At 66.4% G+C, this 21210-nt stretch overlaps 1 protein-coding gene across 1 annotated transcript in view; it reads right to left on the minus strand.

Moving 5' to 3' along the window:
• The window catches only part of COL16A1 (collagen type XVI alpha 1 chain), a 21609-nt gene extending 1770 nt beyond the window's left edge, over nucleotides 1–19839 (minus strand). Inside the window, 66 exon segments of the mRNA XM_027661458.1 lie at nucleotides 119–163; nucleotides 293–328; nucleotides 446–535; nucleotides 680–730; nucleotides 864–917; nucleotides 1034–1087; nucleotides 1190–1234; nucleotides 1449–1493; nucleotides 1586–1639; nucleotides 1863–1934; nucleotides 2040–2102; nucleotides 2364–2399; nucleotides 2491–2544; nucleotides 2648–2692; nucleotides 2821–2874; nucleotides 3216–3269; nucleotides 3374–3427; nucleotides 4581–4625; nucleotides 4916–4960; nucleotides 5104–5184; nucleotides 5410–5445; nucleotides 5813–5929; nucleotides 6016–6060; nucleotides 6207–6260; nucleotides 6348–6401; nucleotides 6480–6533; nucleotides 6660–6725; nucleotides 6826–6852; nucleotides 6986–7030; nucleotides 7146–7214; nucleotides 7282–7335; nucleotides 7549–7584; nucleotides 7668–7709; nucleotides 7777–7830; nucleotides 7903–8025; nucleotides 8113–8220; nucleotides 8327–8362; nucleotides 8438–8554; nucleotides 8717–8770; nucleotides 8896–8931; nucleotides 9064–9111; nucleotides 9214–9303; nucleotides 9381–9416; nucleotides 9520–9555; nucleotides 9647–9763; nucleotides 9888–9923; nucleotides 10195–10239; nucleotides 10498–10536; nucleotides 10639–10734; nucleotides 10818–10862; nucleotides 10979–11041; nucleotides 11213–11248; nucleotides 11478–11522; nucleotides 11603–11644; nucleotides 11809–11871; nucleotides 12030–12056; nucleotides 12490–12525; nucleotides 13373–13426; nucleotides 13807–13938; nucleotides 14202–14282; nucleotides 14372–14647; nucleotides 14734–14857; nucleotides 16313–16430; nucleotides 16555–16617; nucleotides 18516–18628; nucleotides 19484–19839. Coding sequence (XP_027517259.1) covers nucleotides 119–163; nucleotides 293–328; nucleotides 446–535; nucleotides 680–730; nucleotides 864–917; nucleotides 1034–1087; nucleotides 1190–1234; nucleotides 1449–1493; nucleotides 1586–1639; nucleotides 1863–1934; nucleotides 2040–2102; nucleotides 2364–2399; nucleotides 2491–2544; nucleotides 2648–2692; nucleotides 2821–2874; nucleotides 3216–3269; nucleotides 3374–3427; nucleotides 4581–4625; nucleotides 4916–4960; nucleotides 5104–5184; nucleotides 5410–5445; nucleotides 5813–5929; nucleotides 6016–6060; nucleotides 6207–6260; nucleotides 6348–6401; nucleotides 6480–6533; nucleotides 6660–6725; nucleotides 6826–6852; nucleotides 6986–7030; nucleotides 7146–7214; nucleotides 7282–7335; nucleotides 7549–7584; nucleotides 7668–7709; nucleotides 7777–7830; nucleotides 7903–8025; nucleotides 8113–8220; nucleotides 8327–8362; nucleotides 8438–8554; nucleotides 8717–8770; nucleotides 8896–8931; nucleotides 9064–9111; nucleotides 9214–9303; nucleotides 9381–9416; nucleotides 9520–9555; nucleotides 9647–9763; nucleotides 9888–9923; nucleotides 10195–10239; nucleotides 10498–10536; nucleotides 10639–10734; nucleotides 10818–10862; nucleotides 10979–11041; nucleotides 11213–11248; nucleotides 11478–11522; nucleotides 11603–11644; nucleotides 11809–11871; nucleotides 12030–12056; nucleotides 12490–12525; nucleotides 13373–13426; nucleotides 13807–13938; nucleotides 14202–14282; nucleotides 14372–14647; nucleotides 14734–14857; nucleotides 16313–16430; nucleotides 16555–16617; nucleotides 18516–18628; nucleotides 19484–19839 — 4521 coding nt within the window.
• Nucleotides 19840–21210: the final 1371 nt, after the last annotated feature.

The raw sequence follows: 21210 nt of genomic DNA on the forward strand, positions 1-21210 counted from the left end.
TGGGATGCTGGGATGACTGTGGGGTTCTGGGATGGCTGTGAGGTTCTGGGATGACTGTGGGGTTCTGGGATGGCTGTGGCACAGGATGGCTGCAGTGGCACAGCCAGACTCCCCTCACCTTCTGTCCCGCCGGTCCCGCAATGCCCGGCTTTCCTGGAGGACCCTGAGGACACACAAAGGAGCAGGGTGGCAGGGATGTCCCCACCACGGGCACCCTGGGGACACCGTGAGGATGTCACGATCCAACTGTGGGTCCAGCTGGGCAGGAGAGCTCCAGAGCCCTCATTCTTACCTCTTTCCCAACGGGTCCATCTGGTCCCTGCTCCCCCTGTGAGACCAAAGTGTGAGACAGTGACCACCACAGTGGTGACCACAGAGTGACCACCAGTCACCAGTCCTCGAGGTCCCCACTGCACTGGGGTACCGGGGGCTGTGCTGCACTCACCGGTGGTCCGGGGTGTCCTGGGGGTCCCGGCTGCCCTGGCATCCCTGGCAGACCTCGCTCCCCCACGGAGCCACGCTCACCCTTCAGCCCCTGCACGGAGGAGGGAGCGGGAGTACCAGAATCAGCACAGGATGGGGATGGGGACCCCCAAACCCACTGTCCATGGCACCCACCCAGCCCCATCCCGACCCCACATCCCACGGCTGGGGCTGTGGTGGGGGCTCCAGGACTCACCACTCCAGCGAGGCCAGCGGGACCCGGCTGTCCCGGGCTGCCAGGGGGTCCCTGGGGGCAGAGACAGGGGTGTCAGCGGGGGGGCTGTGGGTGATGACCCCACTCCTGGCACTGGAGGGAGTCCCCGCTGTGATCCCCCCACGGGCACTCTCCTGGTGCACCACGGGGGGCAGGTCCAACTTACGATGAGCCCTGGGGGTCCCTGCCGGCCTTGGGGTCCCATGGGCCCGGGGTCACCCTGGGGAAGATGGGGTGATGAGGAAGGCAGGGTGGTGATGAGGAAGGCAGGGTGAGGAGAGGCTGCATGGTGCCCAAGCAGCTCAGGGGTCCCACCCCCCCCCACCCCTCACTCACCTCAGCTCCCGGCCGGCCTGGGCTCCCTGGGGGACCAGGTTTGCCACAGTCACCCTAAAAGGAGGAAGGGACATTGTGAGCAGAGCAATGCATGGATACCCTGGCCCAGGACTCATGTCCCTGGGGATGTCACCACCAAGTGTCCCCACCGCTCACCTTTGGTCCTGGGAGACCCGGGTGTCCCGTCTTCCCCTTGAAGCCCTGGAGAGAGAAAAGAGCTGGGTGGGGGTCCCAGATCCTGCCAGCAGGGCAAGGCAGGTGACCCTGACCAGGGACCCCATCCTCCCCCTGGATCTCAGTGTCCCCAGGAACACACAGTGGGACAGTCCTGGCTCAGGGGACCCCCAGGCCTGGCTTCAGGGACGTGCCAGGCACTGAGCGCCAGGGAGGGGTGACAAGGAAAGCTGACACTCACCGGAGGACCCATCATCCCTGGTGGCCCAGGGGGGCCTGGATCACCCTGGAGAGAAAGAGACACGGGTTGGGAGTGTCCTGGGGGGGTTGCAGGGTGACTGTCCCCCACCAGCACCCCAGAGAGCCCCAGAGCCTCACCCGTAGCCCCGGCTTGCCATCCTTGCCATCCAGTCCTTCCAAGCCAGCGGGGCCCTGCGGGGACAAGGTGAGGATGTCAGAGGGTGGTTTGCACTGAGGGGCTCTGGGGGTCCCCGAGGGACCTGCTCTGGGCACCCCAGGCCATGGCAACAGGTCCCTGGGGAATGGGAACTGGTCCCTGGGGAATGGGAATAGCCAGTCGTGCTCCCAGGAGCACCATGACATGGGTGGTCCTGCCCCCTCTGGCCCCGAGGGTGACACATGGGGAGGGTCTTACCTGGATGCCCGGAGGTCCTGGGGGTCCAGGGGGTCCTGGCATCCCCGTGGGGCCTCGCATGCCCTCACTGCCCTGTAAGAGCCACAGGAGGTCACGGGCACAGCCAGGGCACCAAACCAGGGACGAGCGGTGCCATCACACAGCCACAGCCTGGGGGCACTGGCCCGTGGCACTCACCTTCTCAGCCATGGGCCCTGGTGGCCCAGCTGGACCGACCTTCCCTGGGAAGCCAGGGGGTCCCTAAAGAGAACGGGGTGATGAGTGAGGGGAGTCCCAGCAGCAGAGCCCAGCCCACACATCCCGCTGCCTCCAAACTCATTTTAGCAGGATTGCTCTGGGGCTGCTCCCTGCATCATATCCCACGGGATGTGCCCGTGTTCCCCTTGTAGAACCCCCCCATCCCCCTCCTTGGCCCCGTGGGGACACACAGCCAGGGATGGGCATCACCTCCCGGGGACACCCTGCTGTGCTGGAGCATCACTCCCAGCAGGATGGACTCACCGGTGGTCCCGGGAAGCCAGGCTGGCCCTGGAAACCCTGTGGAGAGGTGAGAGCTGAGCCAGACCCCGACAGCCACACCCTGCCCACTGGGGATCCCGGGGGTCCCTGTGCCCCTGGCAGTGCTCACCTGATCCCCCTTCTCGCCAGCGCTGCCCGGGAGCCCCTGCTCTCCCCTTGGTCCCTGTGGAATGACGGGATGAGGTGGTGGGGAGCACCCCACTGCACCCACAGCCTCCCCCCTCCCTCCCCACAGCCCCCCGGGGGCCATCAGGGTGGGCACCTACCGCGGGTCCTGCGGGACCGGGGGGCCCGTCCATGCCGGGGGGTCCCTGGGAAGGCAGGAATGGGGTGAGATGGATGAGGCTGGAAGGGCCTCAGCCCTGGTGCCCACGGTAAGGGGGCACCTGGGAGAGCCCCCAGCCCCTCTGCCCCCGGAGCACGGCCCAGAGGGACTCACCAGCTCCCCTTTCTCCCCGGGGGGGCCCACATAGCCTCGCTCGCCTTTGATGCCCTGGGGAAGGAAGGAGATGGAGGGCACAGAGTGGGGCACTGGGCAGGGAGGGGACACTGATGGGACATGGAAGAGGAAGGATGGGGGGACAGGCAGGGCATGCACAGGGCACAGATGGATGGGGCATGGAGGAGCAGGGCAGTGGATAGGGCACTGGGAATGTGTGGGATGGGACTGGATGGGTGGGACAGGGATGAGCCCTGCAGGGATGCAGTGCTTGGTGCCCACTGGGTGTCCCCCAACTGCAACATGGGGGGGTCCCAGTGAGCACCAGGAGGGACATGGGGACCCCCAAGGGGGTGGGGGCTGGCAGAGCCTGCCTGGCTCCCCACAGTACTCACGGGCAGGCCGGGGGGGCCCATTGCACCGGGGTAGCCGGGCTGTCCTGGAGGTCCCTGTGCAGGAGGAGGAGGATGAGCCACCTGCAATGCCCCAGCCAGGTGCCCAAAGCCCACAGGGCACCAGTGTCCCCTCTGTCCCCTCCTCCCACGCCACTCACCGGCTCCCCTTTGGCTCCGGCGAGCCCAGCAGGGCCACGTTCCCCTTGGAGACCCTTTGGGGGGAAAAGAGAGGAGCTGCAGGGGGTCTCCCACAATCCCTGCCCAGGGCTGTGCCCGCCTGGCAGCAGGACCTGGGCACAGCCCATGGGGTCTGTGATCTCCACCAGCCTCCCTGGGCACCAGGGAGGACCCGTTTGGCACTGGCTGGGCTCCTTCCACCCACGGCACAGCCATGGGCACCTGGTTCAGCCCGAGCCCGAGTGCTCAGACCCAGACACTGGCACTGCTGCCGTTGCCCCCCACGCGCTGTGACCCGTGGGCAGGACCCACAGCTCAGCCCTGGGGGGGCTGCGTGGGGTGCCCAGCTCCTGGCACCCAGCACGTGCCCCAGCCTGGAGCCTCCCATCCTCCCAGGGGACAGCTGGGAGCCCCTGGGCTCTGTGCCGTGGGACCTCTGGGGTGGGTTAGTGGGGTGATGTGGTGCCGAGGTGACACGGGCTGGACAGGACACGCTGGCACATGGCAGAGCAACAACACCCAGAGCCCCCCAGAGCCCCACACAGACCGTGGTGTGACATTAGTGGACGAGGGGACACGAGCAGGAGGGCCGGATCCTCCGAGAGCCACCGGCACAGCCCCACCACCAGCTCCTGCCAGGAGCGAGCACGGGCGGGAGCAGGAGGATGGAGATGGAGATGAGGATGGAGATGGAGATGAAGATCAAAATGGAGATGGTGGTGGAGGCTGAATGACCACAGAGGAGAGAGCAAAGGAGGAGGAGGATGAGCCCAGGCAGCGCTGGCTGCACAGAGGATCCTCCTGGTCCCCACGAGGGGCTTCCCTGAGGGCAGCTGCCCCCAGGTGCCACCCAGCCCATCCCCTGGGGTGACAGGTCCCTGGCACACCAGGAGCTGCTGAGCTGAACCAGGTGCCCCGATGATGAAGGGACCCAACATGTGGCACCAGAGCTGGTGAGTGCCAGCGCCAGATCCCTGAGCTCAGGAAGGTCATTCCCAGATCCTGGTCCACCGAGACCGACCCCCTGCTTTGGGATGGAGGAGGTGGAAATGGGAGGATGGAGATGGCATGGAAGAGAAATGGGGCAGCTGTGCTGAGGCTGCTCCCAGGGGGGACAGGGACAAGGGACACAGCCAAACCAAGCAGCAACGACACAGGGCACAGAGCAGAGCCGTGCTGGGTCCTTACGGGCAGTCCGGGTGCGCCCGGCGTTCCAGGAAAGCCTGGGGGGCCCTGAGGGGAAAAACAGGGAGGTCACGGCCCGGAAAAGGCACGGGGGAGCCTGGGCTGATCCCTCGGGGTGCCACAGAGCTCCTGCTCCATCTCCAGGCTGGCAGCACCTTCACCTCCATCTCCAGGATGTGACGTCCAGGCCATGCCGTGCCCCTCTGCCCATCACCATGGCCTCAGGGCACGGGGCAGCCCTCTTGGCAACTTGCTTTTAGGGCCTCCAAGCCCTGCAGGACCACACCATGATGGCCACACAGCCTGGCAGCCCCTCACCCCTGGGCATGGGTACTTACGATGGGCCCGGGTGGTCCGGGGGGTCCCCGCAGTCCTGGTGAGCCCTGGGGAGGGATTGAGGTGTCAGGTGTGACCACAGGGAGGGGGGGGACAGGGACCAGCTCTGAGGGGCACCGAGGGACCAGCCATGGCCCCTGGGAAGGGCTGGCATGGTGGGGGGTCTGAGGAGGGGTTGGAGCTCACCCACCTGCTCTCCTCTCTCTCCAGGGATGCCCGGGGCACCCGGCAACCCGGGATGGCCAGGACAGTCAGTGTCAGGGCTGTCACCCTGCAGGGAGTGGGGATGTGTCAGAACCCCGGGCTGGCACTGCCCACTGCCCACCACTGAGCCCTGCCAAGCCCCCCCAAAGCAGCCTCTGCCCCCCCGAAGCCCCGTCTGCTCCTGCAATAGGGGTACAGCCTCTGCAGCACCCTGGGAGCCAGGGAGTCAGACTGGGATATCAGCTCGTCCCCAGGGACAGGGAGAGGCCAGGGGGGGACACTCCTCACTCACCCGAGCTGCCTCCTCTCTCGGGAACTGGGCAAAGCACTGGAAGAAAACCCAGGAGTCACCCAGGGATCAGCCCAGAGGAGCTGTGGGGCACACCCCACATCCCTCGGGGGGTCAGCACCCTCTGCTCCAGCCTACACTGGAATGGGACAATCCCATCATCCTCCCAGGAACCCCACTGGGGCAGGCAGGGATTGTATGTGGGTCCTGCTCACATTCCCAGCAGGACCAGTGTGCCCCAAGCGTGTCCAGAGCATGCTCAGAGCGTGTCCAAAGCATGTTGCTTCCCACAGCTGCCACACCATCCGAGGCCCAGGGAGTCAGGAGCGTCTCTTCACCTTCCCTCCCCCAAGACCAGGGCATTTTGGGCACCCAGATTCCCACCCAGAGGTGTGGAAATACTCACGCGGGCACAGCTCTCACTGCCAGGGGCACCCGGCATGCCCCCATCCCCCTTCTCCCCCTCGACACCCCTGGGGGCTTCCAAGGCTGCCTGGAGCTGGGCACAGTCCCCACAGAGAGTCTGGGAGGAAAAGAGGGAGTCAGGGGTGCCCCGAGGCGTTTGGGGTCCGCAGGGCAGGAAAAGGTGACACATCCCCACACTCTCACCTTCAGCACCTCGATGTTCCTCTCAGCCATGATGGCCAGCGGCCCCTGGGAAGGATGGAGGGAGGGATGGAGAGATGGAAGAAGGGATGGAGGGATAGAGGGAGGGATAGAGGGAGGGAGGGACTGTCCCACAATAGGGGAGCAGGACGTGGGGCACAGGGGACACTGCCATGGGCATGGGCACCACCTACCAGGTCTCCGGCAGGCCCAGGCAGTCCTGGCAAACCGTTGTGTCCTGGCATTCCCTAAATCCAAGGAGAGAGTGTTTAAACCCCGTGCTAAAAGCTGGGCAGGACCAGTCCCGCTCCCATCTCCTGTCCCCTGTCCCTCACCTGGCGACCAGGGGCACCGGGGGGGCCGGGGGGCCCGGGGGCTCCGGGGGGACCCTGCAAGACCCCAAAACACAGTCAGAGAGAGGCAGGGGGTGAGGTGGGGGTGGGTGGGGGGTGCAGCACAGCACCCACCTGCGGGCCTGGCTGTGGCTGCCAGGACATCCCAGTCCACAGCCCTGGGGCTCCCTGGGGACGAGAGAAGGGGAAGAGGGGGGAGAGAATTTGATGGAGGCGGGGGCTGAGGGGGATCAGGGTGTGCCCGTGGGGGTGAAGCAGAGCCAGGGGTGCCCATGGGCACTTCGTGGCACTTACTGGCATCCCGGTGTAGTTGGGGTCCTGGCGGGGGCTGGGGGGGCAGGAGCACTCCCCGGGGTCTCCCTGTGGAGAGAGAGGAGGTGAGGGCAGGGAGGGCAGGAGGTGGAACAGGGGGTACAGGAGGTGGAACAGGGGGTACAGCCCCACCCAGACCCCAACTCACCTTCTCTCCCTGGGCACCCTTCTCCCCCTGCCAGGAGGAAAGGTGGAGCATGAGCGGGTGACCCCTGGTGCCCCCAGTGCCCCCCACCCACAATGAGCATGGGGGGCACCAGCTCAGCCCACGCTCTGGGCACAGCCCCCCTGGCACCCCCTGCACGTACCGGCTGCCCACCGGACCCGGGGAGCCCCCGCTGCCCTTCGGGGCCCTGCGAGGGAGAGGAGGGTGAGGAAGCTCCCTGGCTCGACCCCTGGCACGGTGGCTTTTAGCCAGGGTTGAGGGGCTGGGGGGTGGCAGTGCCCATCCCAGAGGGCAGGACATACCGGTGGCCCTGTGACACTGGTCCCTGGTGGTCCAGGAGGTCCCACGGCACCTTTGGGCCCCGGAGATCCCTGCAGAGGAAGGACAGCAGGAGTAGGGGGCAGGGGGGGCACGGAGGGCTGGGGGATGCTCCCTTACCTTGGCACCTTTCTCTGCTGCCATCCCCGGGGGTCCCTGGGGTCCAGGGGGGCCCTGGGGGCAGGAGAGGGTGTTAGTTGTCCCAGACAGCCCCCCAGTGAGCCTAGGGGACAGCACTGTCCCCAGGGTGGGCTGGCCAAGACCCCCCTGCCAGTGCCCACAGGGGGGGCTGACACTGCAGGGGAATGATGCCCCCGCTTGCAGGAATTGGGAGGGACTCATGGCTGCCCCATCTCCCAGGACTGGGTACCCTAAAATGCTACTCACAGGTGTCCCAGGGGGTCCGGTGCTTCCAGGGTCTCCCTGGGAAAAGCAAAGTGTGTGAGATCCAGCAGAGCAACCCGGCACGGCACGGCATGGCACGGCATGGGCACCCCAAAACCCACCTGTGGTCCTGGTTGGCCGATCCCCTGCGGTCCTGGCTCACCCTGGGGAGATGGAGGGGCAGTGAGGTGCCCTCAGGACCCCCAAACCCAGCCCCTGCACCCCGCTCACCTGCAGCCCCTTCAGCCCGGGAGGGCCCCGGACCCCCGGCAGCCCCGGCTTCCCCTAAAACACAGCAGGGTCACCCCAAGGGCACGATGCCACTGGGCACCATGGCCATGGGGAGGGGGCACTCACAGGTCTGCCTGGCTGGCCGATGCCAGGGGGGCCCTGGTCCCCTTTGGCTCCAGGTTTTCCTGGGATGCCAACCACGCCTGAGAGGTCCCTGAGTGGAGCAGCACCGGGCTCGCAGGGGTCTCCCTGTGGAGGAGGGGATGGGAGAGGGATGGAGGGGTGGCAGACACCATGGTGAGAGGGGACAGGTCCCCAAAATATGGGGGGTCTCACCTTCTCGCCTTTGGGGCCGGCCGGACCCCTGATTCCAGGCTCACCCGACAGCCCTGGGACACCGGCCATGCCCGGCGTGCCGGGATCCCCGGGGCTGCCAGCGTCCCCCTGGCAAAGAGAGGGCACGTGGGGAGGGAAGGGACATGGCACGCAGGGGTCACAGCCACCTCTGCCATCACCAGCCCTGCTGGGACCCCCTCCCAGGCCCTCTCACCTTCTGCCCCTTCTGCCCAGTGTCGCCCGGTCTGCCCTGAGGAAACGGAGGAATGGGTCAGGCTGGAGCATCCCCCCCAAACTGGGCACTGTGGGCACAGGGGGCACTCACCGCTCTGCCCGGGGGGCCACTCTGGCCCCTTTCTCCCGGTGGTCCTGGCACAGCCACCACTGTCGCTGCCCCTTGGAGGGCCTGTGGGGTGGGAGGGCACTGCCCGCACGGCTCCCCCTGCGCAGGGACATCCCGCTTGGAATGTGGCTCTGGGGACCGGAGCGCTGCTGTGCCCATCTCAGGGCCATCCCATGCAATGAGCTGCACAGGTCACAGCTGGGGAGGTGGCATGGACAGGGCAGGGAGAGGGGTCCCGGGGGTCCCCATGGTAGGGCTCACCTTCTCTCCTTTGAGCCCCCGCACACCCGGGTCACCCTTCTCTCCCGGGAGCCCCTGCACCGAGAAGCCACAGCAGAGGTGAGACCACGGCCCCCAACACCCGGCTCCTGCCCACCCTGGGCTCCCAGCACCCACCCTGAGCCCCCACATGCCCCCTGCCCACCTGTGCCCCCACTCACCGGTCTGCCCATGGGTCCCAGTTGGCCACCGTCCCCCTGAAACGGAGCAGGGTCAGGGACAGGGAACAGTCAGGGTCAGACAAGGCTGCCCCAACCCCATGGGGTGATCCAGCCATTCCCACTGACTCCAGCAACGCGGGAATGGGGGTGGGTGTGGGGGTTACTCACCTTCTCACCCTTGATCCCAGCCAGCCCAGGGAGCCCCAGGTCACCCTGCTGAACACCTCCCATGGTCACACCCCTGGCACCCCCAGCAGCCCCAGGGTGACCGGGGTGTCCCCCCAGCACGGGACAGGGGGGTTCAGCCCCAGGACTCACCGGCAGCCCCGGCTCACCCTCAAACCCCTCGGCAGGGCCCCGGCGCAGCGCGGCGAGGACACGGGCATCACAGGACAGGCACGAGTCCCCCTGGGGGTGGGACAGGGGACAGCTCAGGGGGCTGCAGGGGCTCAGGGAGAGGGTGGGACAGAGGGTTGGACATTCACCTTCTCCCCTTTCATCCCCTGGATGCCACGATCTCCCTGGAAAGGAAACACAGGAGCTGGGCTGGGTGCTGCCAGCACGGGCTGGACGGTGCTTGGTGTCCCCAGAGGGGGACAAGCCAGTCGACCCCATGTCACCTACCCTGTCCCCTTTGGGTCCTGCAGGGCCGGGTCTGTCCTGGGAAGGGGGAATCAGAGGGAGCATCAGGGATGCTGAGATGAGCCCCTGCCCTGCCCTCCACCCCACAAGCCCCCAGGTTCAGACTCACCGAGACCCCGTCCCTGCCGGGCGCTCCAGGCTCTCCCCTGGGTCCTGGTTTGCCGGGCACCCCGATGGCACCGAGTGTCCCCTCGGTGACAGTGGGACACACCTCACATGGCTCACCCTGCCCAGTGGGGACAGTGAGACACAGCCCAGGCTGGGGGGTCCTGGAGTGGCCCCCAAGCAGCCCCGAGGTGAGGGATGGGCACCATGGTGGGGCTGTGCCAGCATCAGCCCATGGCACCTACCTTGTCTCCTTTTGGCCCCAGGGCACCGGGAGGACCCTGTGGGAAGAAGGTGGGCAGGGGGCTGCTTCAGGGAGCCCTGAGGTGAAGGTGTGCCCTGGCAGTGCCACCCAGCTCCCCCTGATTCTCCATCAGCTGTGGCACTGGATAATCCCAGCCCCGAGCCAGGCCGCCGGATCACTGGGTGATCCCAAATCCCTCTCAGCTCCTGGGCTTGGATCCCGCCACTGCTCTGGCCAAACAGCCCCAACCTCGAGCCAAGAAACCCGTCCCTGACCCCGGGCCTTGGCTCCAGGCTCCTGGTACTCACGGGTGTCCCAGGCGATCCTCCGGGTCCAGGAGCTCCTGAGCTGCCCTGGAGCCAGAGATGGGAAAGCCTGAGCCCAGCAGAGGAAAACACCACAGCCCTTGGCAACCCCGGGATACCCTTGTCCCCCCAGGGGAGTTCCTGCCCCCCAAGCCAGCTCCTTAGGCCACCCAGCTGGGGCTTGAGCAGGTGGCAGCTCCACCAGCCAGCACTGGTTCAGCAGTGCCAGATCCAGCTCCTGATCCCAGTCCCCACCAGCCGCCCTGGGCAGGGAGGGGTAGCTAGGACCCCCTTCCCTCCACTCACCTTCTCTCCCTTTGGACCTGGGGGGCCACCAGGGTCACCCTGGAAGGGACAGAGGGTGGTGTTAGCTCTGGAACACCTCACCCCTTCCCACGACAATGCCCACTGGGCATGTCATCCGGGCACAGGCACAGGGGTCCTTACCGGCTTCCCTGGAAAGCCAATCCCTGGAGATCCTGGCTTCCCTGGGGGTCCTGGCTCACCAGCCAGCCCCTCGGGTCCCACAAGGCCAGGGTCACCCTGGAAGACAAGGGAGGTGTCAATACCAGTGCTGCCACCGGGTGCCTCATCTCCCACCTCCTCCCCCCCGGACCCCCACCCACCTTCTGGCCCTTGGGGCCCACCACGCAGATCTCTCCGGGCCGGCCCTGCCGGGAGGGGAGCAGAGTGTGAAGGTTCTGTGTGTGCACCCCATGGGCAGGCTGGTCCTGCAGCTGGACCCCGCTGCCCAGGGGGTGCCCAGGTAGCCCCTGGCACTACTCACATCACGCCCTGGGCGCCCCGGCTTGCCCTGCAGTCCCCCATCACCCTTCTGGCCCTTCTGGCCCTGTGGGACAGATGAATGTCACCTGTGCTGTCACCCGTGGCATCACCCACGCCGTCACCTCTGCCATCCAGGTTGGCCCCGGCAGGTCCTGGCACCGCTGCTGCCACCCCAGGGGACACAGCTCAGGTGTCCCTGCCACAGTGCCAGGACCCACAGTGGGGCTGGACTCACCTTCTGCCCGTCAGCACCGGCAGCCCCGGGGACACCCTGCGTGGGAACAGCAGGAAGAGGTGGGTGCCCATGGGTGGGCTCGTGCAGGCACCCATGGGTGGGTTTGTGCAGGGTTTCCCCTCTGCTCTCACCTCTGCTCCTTTCATCCCCCCCCCACCCACCCACAGAGCTGGACCCTCAGGGCTGGACCCCGGGCACACCAGCCACACAGGGGGGGCCACCGCAGTGTCCCCACCCCGTGTCCCCATGGCTGAGTGTCACTCACCACCTCTCCACGCTGCCCCTTCTCGCCCCGCGGCCCCTCAGCGCACTGGGGAGGAGGAGAAGGAGGTGAGTGGGGTGGCAGAGGTGGGGAGGGGGGCTCAGGGAGGCTCGGGGGGGGGGTCTCACCTGTACGGGGCTGCCGGGGTGGGTGCGCACACAGTCGATGCCCTGCGGAGGGGGGAGGTGGCTTAGGGGCTCTGCCCGAACCACCACAGCCAAGGGTGGGGGGTCAGGAACACCCCTAGGGCAGCAGGACCCCCATATGGCAAGGACCCCACAGGGATCAGCCCCACAGAAGGGTCCCCACCCGGGACGTGGCCAGGGACACTCACACGCTCGCCCTTCTCCCCCTTGGCGCCGGCGGTGCCAGGCAGGCCACGCTCGCCCTTGGTGCCCTGCAAGAGAGGGGAGGTGTGGGGCACAAAACAGGCTCAGGTGTCCCCATGTGTGCCCACAGCGGGCCCACGGCTCCAGGCAAGGATGTTCCAGGCACAGAGTGGCCACATCTCTGCCGGGGCTGGGCCCTGGGTGTCCTGGGGGGTGACAAACCTACCTTTGGACCTGAGGGACCGAGTGTGACCTGGGGAGAGAGGAGGGAGGTGTCCTGGAGCCTCCCAAGGTCATGGTGGCTCCAAATGGCAGCAGGAGAGCCCCAACCCCACCGTGGTGCCCATCCTCCCCACACCCTGTCCCCAAGCTCCTCAGGAGCTCCATGAGGGCTCCCAAACACCCACCCCACCATCCCCCCATCATCCCCCCCACACCTCCAGCCAACAGTTGTTGCAGCAATGGGGCCACATCTGGAAGGGATCAGAGACCTTCCCCATAGCCAGATGTTGCAGGGCCCCAGGCCAGGAGGAGCTGTGGGTCGTGGGGGGCTGGTGGTGATGACAGAGGGGTGGGGGACACCCCTGAGCCAGCACCCGGGTGGCTTTTGCTGTCCCCAGCCCCCAGTCCACCCAGGCTGGGCCGGGGTTCCCCTGTCCTGCCAGCACAGCCAGTGCCACACTCACGTTTGCCGATGCCATCTGTGCCGAGCAGGGCGGGCACTGGAAGAGACAGGGATGGGGGCTTGGACCAGCTCCACTCGCTGCCCATGGCACCCCAAACCCTACAGCACCCACCCCTCTGTGGCACCCACACCCTTGTGGGCACTGCCCCACTCCCCTGGGCACCCCAACCCCATGGGGCTGCCCCTGCAGCATCTCCCCACCAGCTCAGGGGTGCCCGTGGGTGGGCAGAGGGAATGCCCTGGATGGAGAAGGGAAAACCCAATGTTTGCTCCCTGGGGACATGAAGAGCCTGGCACCCGGCTCTCCCTGCGGCTTTGTGGCTTGACCACGGCTCCTCCAGCCAAACCAGCCACTCCAGTCTGCTCCCATGGGATCGGGGACAGGCAGGATGGGGCTGCAGGATGGACCCCATGCTCCCACGGGCCCCAGCCCACACTGCTGGACCTGATCTACACCCCAGGGATCCCCAGCAGGATCCCACCACTGGGACAGAGCAGCCCTGAATCCCTGTGGCGGGACAGGGATCACACAGACAGGCAGGGATGAGGAACAGGAGCACTGGAGACGCTTCCCAGCTCTGGCAGCGCTCCGGAGACGCTCGGAGGGAACAAAGAGGCCCTTGGCCATAGCTGGGATCACTCCAGCAGCAGCAGAGAGCAAGTGGGGCCTCAGTTCCTGCTCGGGGGAGCAGAGCAGCCGCTTCTGCCCTGCTCTTCCAGACCTGCAGCTCTGGCAGCAGCGGAAAGTTCCCAAATGCCATGGGGCAGATCCAGCCCAGGGGGTGGGTGGGCCCCTGGGATGGCACTGATGGAGGAAGGGGAGTGGAGCTGGGAATGGCAGGACCAGGACAGCCGGGCTGGGACACGCTCTGCACCTCCCTCACCTTCTCCTTGGGATCCTCCTTCAGGCTGCTCCTCCCCGAGGTTCTCACTGGCTCCTGTGGAGAGAAAGGAGCACCCCCGGGTTATCCCAGCTGGGCACTCCTGGGTGCTCCCTCTCCACGAATCCCGGGTTATCCTGCCTGAGGCCCCCATGGATGAGACCCACCTCGGCCAGTGCAGACAGTGGTGGGACCACAGGAGCCCTCCCCTCCCTCATTCCCAGGTCCCCGGTCACCACCAGCTCCCTCCCTCGCCTGGTGCGGTGGAAAGGGCGAGGCAGGGATTTTCCAGGGGCTGGATCCGTGTGGCTAAGGGCTCAGCAGCACCGGGCACGGCAGCTGAGCCACTGCCCATCCCGCGGGGCTGGGACCGCTCCCCGTGCTGGGATGGGGATGGGGACGAGGATGGGGACCGGGATGGGGACGCCGGAGCTCACGGTGCCCAGCGGCTCCTCCAGGCAGAAGCAGCGGGTGTAGACCCGGCCCTCGGGCTGTGGCACCATCTCGATGAGGTTGCTGCTCTGCATCAGCTCCGCCTGCCGACGGGTCTTGGGAGCTTCCGTCTGGCACTTCGGGGAGAGAGAGCTGCTGTGTGGGGCTGCCGAGGGGAGAGCCGGGAGCCCCGGCCCCGCCCGAGCACCCGGTGTGACTCAGGAGAGGGATGTATCCATGGGGACAGGCACCACGAGGCCACCACGAGCAGGAGGTGACCCACAGGGGAGAGACCGGCCCTCATCGAGCCTCAGTTTCCCCTCTGGGGAAAACCCTGACCGTGCACAGGGCAATTCCAGGGTCCAGCTGGGATTGGGGTGGAGGGTTCAGGGGCACTCACCCCGCTGGCCGAGATCTCACAGCATCCCTCCTGCCGGGCCAGCTCGGCATCACAGTAGATCTGGGCTTGCTGGATGTCAAACTGCAGTGGGTGGGGGTGGCAGGTCAGGGGTGGCAGGTCAGGGGTGGCTCCAGGGGTGGCAGGGGTGCCCTCACCCCACGGGCACTCACCCGGACCGGGGTGCCACGCACGGCGTCCAGCCCCAGGAAGGTGTTTCCCTCCAGGGCCAGCGCCCGCCGCGGCGCCAGCGGCTTGGAGGAGATGGAGGAGCAGTCCAGGTGGACGGAGACAGCGTGGCCCTGCACGGCCACCACCACCTTGTGCCACCGCCCGTCGAACAGGGACGCCACGGCCTTCCCCGCGAACACGGCGCTGACGAACGCGGCCCCTGCTGCCCTGGCCTGGAACTCCAGGCTCTTCTCGGGGCCGTGCACGGACAGGGAGAGCTGAGCACAGAGGGGACAACACTCAGGGACGGCTTCTGGCTGTGCCCGCGCTGCTGGTGCATCCCACCGCCTTCCCGGGGCAGTACCTGGGGGTATCCCTGCCGGTCGGTGACCTGGAAGAGGTACCAGTGCTCCCCGGTGCTGTTTTTCTTCAGCAGCAGGGTGAAGATGAGGGTGAAGGTGGGGGGCAGCCCACGAGGAAACACCTGCCTGTGGGGATGGGTGTCAGGGGCACCAGATCCTGCACTGGGCTCTGGTGCTGGAGTTGGCACCAAGGCTGGTGGCAGCACCCATCCCTATGACACCCACCCCTGTGGCACCCACCCCTGTGGCACCCACCCCTGTGGCAGCATCACCCCAAGAGCCCCCCGTGAATCCCACCAGGCTCTGTCCCCACCAGTGGCATCCCAGATGCCATCGTGGTGGATTCAGCCCCAAGTGCACCTTCCCCATCCCTGCCCCACCCCCTGCACCCCAAACACAGCCCTCCTGGGGTGGCTGCAGCACCCAGGGCCATGCACTTATCCCCACGGTATCCAATTTTCCCCTGGGAAGCCAGGAAATACAGCCACAACCCCCAAGGCTCCATGGGCTGGATGGCAGCCGTGGCAGTTCCCCAGTGGGGCCGTGCCCAGCTCTCCCACAGCCCACTAAACCACTGGAAATATTTGCTCCAGTTCTGCTCCTCTCCCAGCCTCAGCTCCACGCCAGTGATTTTCCAAACCACCCCTCTGGAGCTGGACCAAGTGATGGGGAGCAGGACAGAGCTGGTGGTCCCCTCTGTTCTCCGTGGGACACAGGGACATCCTCGCTGGGCACCGAGGTGGATGGGCACCCAGAGGTGCCCACCTGGAGCTAACAACCTGGGTAGGGCGGTCATCCCCCCACTCAGCACTCCTCATGGCTGGATCCGGGATGCCACAGGCACCCAGCCAAGAGCAACACCAGTCTGGAGCCATCCTGAAGCCACCCCAGGATTTGGCTGCCCAGGTCAGGAGCCAAGGCCAGGTTTCCTCGCCCCCAGGAGAGCCCCATGCCCGCTGTAGCTGCGTGCCAGCCCTGGGGCGATGTGGGGACAGGCTGGAGGAGGCAGGCGTGCAAACCGCAGCGGTTTCCTCCAGGAACAGCTCCCGAGGACGTGGATCTGCTCCCGCCTTGCCACGCTGCATCAGCCCTGCCAGCCCTGGCACTGTGGGGCGGCACAGCCACGGGCACAGCCGGGCAGCATGACCCAGAGACAGGGAGGACGGGGCCCAGGCTCCGTATGCCTCCCCCAGCAGACCCCCCCAGGCCCTGCAGTGCCTGCTCGGGGCTGTGCAGCGTCCTGAGCTCGTCTGGACCCCGCGGGCGCCTGCCAAGAGCAACCACAGAGCAGCCACAGAGCCCTGGTTGCGTAAGGTTTGGCCACCACCCAGCTGAGCAGCGACAGCCCCTGATTTACTTTCTAGGAGGAAGGTGTCTGGGCAGCCCCCGGGGTCCCCTGCATCCCCCAGGGTGCCGTGGAGCTGCCTGGTGCCCCCAGCACGAGCTCAGGGCAAAGCCCACCCAGCTCCCCTTGGGTTCCATCCTTACAACACACGGGGATGGTGCCCAGGGGAGCTTTGGTCAACCAGGGCCACCCCCATGGGTCACCCAGAGCCACCCCCTGAGCCCCCCAACACTCACTGGGTGGGCTGGACCAGGGGCACAGCCCCCAGCCTCAGCACCGTCGGCCCCCGGGGGCTGCTGATCTTCTTGACGGACGAGATCCTCAGCAGCTCGAACCTTTTAATCAGGTTAAAACCTGCAGGGCAGAGCAGAGCAGGTGAGACCTGGCCCTGCCTCCCCAGGCAGGGCACAGAGCCCACCCCCGGGGTGCCAGGGCTGCCCAGGGACCCCATTTGCAGGGTGAGAGAGGCTTTCCTTACCTGTTATGTTCTCATACTTGTCCCCAGCCAGGTCCTCGTCCCAGAGCTGCGGGCACAGCTCCCCTGCAAGGCAAATCAGCACATCACCATCACTGCAGCGTGCCCAGGGGCACAGTGGGACAAGCAGGGTGGCAACACAGAGCTCCCCAAGCCCAAGAGGGTCTCAGGGTGCTGCCAGGAGCTCACCCCAGCCCCCCAAAGCTGCTGGCAGCACAGATCCAGCAGGGATCTGCTCCCACAGCAGCACTGGCTCCTGGGAACCTGGAGGAGAGAAGCTGGAGCCCTCCTGGAGCAGTTTGGAGGGGACAGACAGTGAGCTCAGAGACAGCCCCTTCATCTCCTACAGCCAGTTCACCAGGTGAAATGCTTTTCCCAGTTCCTGTGCATTTTGCCTCAAAACATTTTCGCAGCTGGAATCAGCATCAGGAGACTCGGACAGGTGCCACGGACACCCACAGTGGGGAGATGGCACCCAGGGCTGCCCTCTGGCCTTCCTGTCCCATCCTGGTGACAGCTCAGACCCAGTGGCCCAGGGGACAGGCTTTAGGGTCCAGCCAGGGGACAGCAAGAGGCTGGAAATGCCATGTGAGCCATGATCACGGGGATGTTGCTGCTGTTTGCACTGATAAATTACTGCTTCAGCAGCATCAATCCACCTCCTCTGAATGCACCAGATGTTGGGAGGTGTGAGATAAAGGAGTAAACAAGGGGGTAGTGAAAGAGGAATTTGTTTTGTCTCCATGCACACTGGCCCTGGAGCAGGGATGGCCACCAACAATTCACTCGCCTCTTCCTTGGCTGTTCTTGGGGGGATGTCTGACCCCCCCTCAGCCCCACTGCCCACCTCCATCTCTGCCCTCGGAGAGGGCCCTCAGGCACCACCACAGTGCTTCTCCCCCAGGCTGACCACTCACATGGGGTCAGCAGTGGTGTGGGGGGGTGTCCTCACCCTCAGGACCCCCGACATGGCAGCGGCAGGGCGGGCTGTGTGTGTCACAACCGGGGGCAGAGCTCCCTCCTGCTGGCGCTGAGATCATCCTCAGCAGGCCAGGGGACTGAAAGCAGAGCATAAATCACCCCGGCTCAATCCCTTTGAAGCCTCTCCCAGCCCTGGTGCAGATCCTAAGGGAAAATCTCATCTGTCCAAGCCTCATATCCCTAAGAAAAGGCCAGGAGATGAGAGGCCACGCCGTGCTGGGCAGCGGGAGCTGGTGCCGGCTACGGGTCCCTTCCAAGGGCAAACCCGGGCCCCCCAGACGAGCCACTGCTCCACCCCCACAAAGCCTGATGCAACCACGGCGTCGCTGCCAGCGGCTCCTCCCCAGCATCCGCCTCGAGCTCTTCCCACACCGGGACCCAGGCACAGCGACCCCGTGGCCAGGGACACCCCGGCAGAGATCCTCGTGGGCTCAGCCATTGTCCCCCTGTCCCCCGCTGCACGTGGGCAGCCTCCACCATGGCGTGGACCGTGGCCAAACCTCTTCCCAGCTGGCAGCTGGAGGCCAAAACTCCCTTGGGAGCTCTGTGCATCCCTGCCACAGCCCTGAGAGGTCCTGGCTCACCTACCCCACACGTGCTGCCGGACGCGCCGCCGGCGCTGCCAGCTGGCACCGAGCGTCCCGCGGCCGGAGCACGGCCAAGCCCAGTCCCTCCCCGAGCACAGCCAGGGCTGCGGGGGCGATGCCGGGGTGTCCCTGGGCTGGCTCCCCATGGCTGGGCTCGCTCAGCTCTCCCTGGCCCCCTGCCCACACGGGATGCTGAGCAAAGCCCCACAGCCTGGAGCAGCCGGCGCTCTGCAGGGAGCCAACGTTCGCAGCCACCGCTCCAGTCCTGGCACGTGGGGACCAGGGTGTCTCCAGCCACCCTGCCATCCCTAGGTCTGACCAAACCCTCCCCAGGGACGTGTAAGGAGGGGGCTGCTGCCGTGCAGACCCCGAGCCCTCACTCCCAGTGTCCCTTACCTTCTGCCGGCGGCGGCTCCTTCCCCTCGCAGGCACTGACGAGCCCCATGAGCACGAGGGCCCAGAGACCCCTCATGGTGCCTGTGGCAGCAGCTCAGGACCAACACAGCTGCCTGCAAGGGAGAAACATTGGGCACCAGCGGGACGGGCAAGTGGTGGGCACCAGTCCATGGTGGGCACCAGCCCATGTGGTTGCCAACACTGGGATACTTCCAGCAAAGCCACCAGCATGGAGTTGGTGCTGACCCTCTTGGCCATGGCTCTGTCAAATTTTGGGGTTCAGTGTGGCCTCCCCCCATCCACTGTTGGATCACCATCTGCTCCACACCCACCCCATGCACACAGGGCAAGCCCCAGTATCCCGTGGGTTCAGTCCAATCACAGCACCTGGATTCACTCCAAACATCCGGAAACGTGAAGACTGAGGTTCCCCAGAGTGGAACTGGGCACCTACTGTATGAACCCCCCAGGAAGGTCTCCCTCCCTCCTGTTTTATCTCCCGGTCCCGAGTGGATCCCGGGGTGTCTCAGGCCCTGCAGGTCACCCCGACCTGGCCTCCCTCCTGCTTCCTGCCACGAGGCAAGGCCGGGCTGCACAGAGGGAGACAGAGTCGGGACAGACCGGACACGCTCCGGCTACACTGGCTGCTGCCAGAGCGGGACGTGAATCCCTGAGCCTTCATCCCACGCACAGCACCCGGGGACCCCCGTGAGCGGGGACCCACCTCTGCACTGCCTGCACTGGGCTCTCCCGCACCCCCTGCTCTTCCCTGCCTGCGACCCAGCCCCCCTGTCCCAAGACACAACCCCTGCACCTCCCGGCTCCCCTCTGCTGCCTCCCGGCTCCTCTGGTCTGCCACTGCCTGCACCCACCCCTGCTCCCACCCTTGCACCCTCTGCCCACCCCTGCACCCACTCCTGACCCCCCCCAGTACTCCCCGCCCGCTCCCCGCCTTCCCTACCCCGCACCCTCCGCACCGGCGGGTCCCCACGGCCCCGGGGCGGTGATTAACTCCGGTTATTAGCGGGGAATCCCCGGCTCGCCCTGTCCCGTCCCTCCCCGCCGCGGGGCCGGGCTCCGCCGGGCTCTGCCCGCTCCCGGTGCGGTGCCGTGCGGGGCTCACCTGCGCGGGGCTCGGCGGGGACGGGGCTGCCCGGACGGTGCGGGACACCGGGAACTCCGCCGCGGGACACCGGGAGCCGCCGCGCCGCCCCCGCCGCCTTCCCCGCCTCCCTCCGGGGGGGCCCGAGCCGCCCCCCAGCGCTGCCCGCCCTCCGCTCCCCCCCAACCCGGGGGGGGCCTGCGCCGCCGCCCGCCTTCGCATCCCCGCCCTCCTCCTCATCCTCCTCCGCCCCGGGTGCCTCCCCCGGCAGCGCCCTCCTTCCCCTCCCCACCCGCCTTCCCCCCCCTCGGGGGGCTGGATCCCCGCCCGGAGGAGGGGAACCCCGATCCCGGGGGTGGGAGTGAAGCCCGTTCCTTGGCTGGCATCCCTGTGGAGCAGCTCTTCCTCCCCACGGGGACCGGTGGTGGCACCGCTGGCTGGAATGCCTGTCCCTAGGGGAGGAGGGTGTCCCTCGGAGGATGGTTCTCAGGGATGCTCCTCCACAGGCTCCGGAGCAGCTCCGAGCAGACCCCAAGGCATCGCGGCAGCCAGACCCCGCTGTGACATGGAGCTGCTGTCCCATCCCCTGTGCCCTGGGGTGGCTTGGGGACAGCCTGGCTCAGAACAGGGCGCCTGGGGTCAGAGCCCCGAGACGGGATCCCTGCCACCATCCCTCCCGCTGGCACTGTGCTGCTCCCAAGTCCCCAGCGGCAGAGCTGCTGACTTCCCAGAGCCTTGCCAAGCCCTGCAGGGATTCGGCACCCATCCCAGCTCCCAGCTCTGCGCCGCTGGGATGTGCCAGCCTGGAACGCTGCCCCAGGGCCTGGCTGCCCAGCTCTGCTCCATCATCCCCTGCCCACACGTGCCAGGGCACCCTGATCCCCCACAGGCAGGGAGGAGGCAGGGAACAAGCCCACCTCACCTCACGCAAAGTTTGGGTCTGGGGGACTCCAAGCATCCACAGGCACCCCCATCCCTGCATCCCTGCTCCCAGTGATGCCCAGCATGGCACCGGGCCCTGGCTCAGCTGCTTTCCTCCCAAATTGTGATGAATCTATTTAGGCTGCAGCTTTACAAACGCGTGAGGGACGCATGTATCTCCATAAAGGAGCTAATTAACAACTGCTGTTTAGTCAGAGACAGTAAATAAGCTGTCGTGGGCAAACCCAGCAGCTCCACTCCGCCAGTCACTCACCCGCCAGCCCCAGACGTGGTGACAGAGCACTTGACGCTCCTCCCGAGATGCCTACTGAGGTAATTAAGGGTAATTAAAGCAAGTGGGAACGAAACACAATGAAACTTCTATAATTCCTGTTTTTTGGATGATTATTCACCTCGAGCTGTTCCTTGTTTGGGGCCACCCAGCAGCAACGAACCCGGTGCAGGAGCACTGGTGGGGTTGGTATGGCCCAAAAGTGGCCCCACAGCCCACCCCAAAGCCACATCTCGCCCCACAGCAGAGCAGGGATGGAGGGCAGCCTTGTCCCTTCTTCTCCAGCCAGACCCCTTACACGACCAGCAGCTTCCAGAACCCTCAATTCAGCTGTGAATGAATTTGGGGGGAGTCACACCCATCCCTCCCGCTGCCCATCC

The sequence above is a fragment of the Corapipo altera genome, unplaced genomic scaffold (genome assembly GCF_003945725.1).
Source record: "Corapipo altera isolate COAL_440 unplaced genomic scaffold, ASM394572v1 201, whole genome shotgun sequence".
NCBI classification, from domain to species: Eukaryota; Metazoa; Chordata; class Aves; order Passeriformes; family Pipridae; genus Corapipo; species Corapipo altera.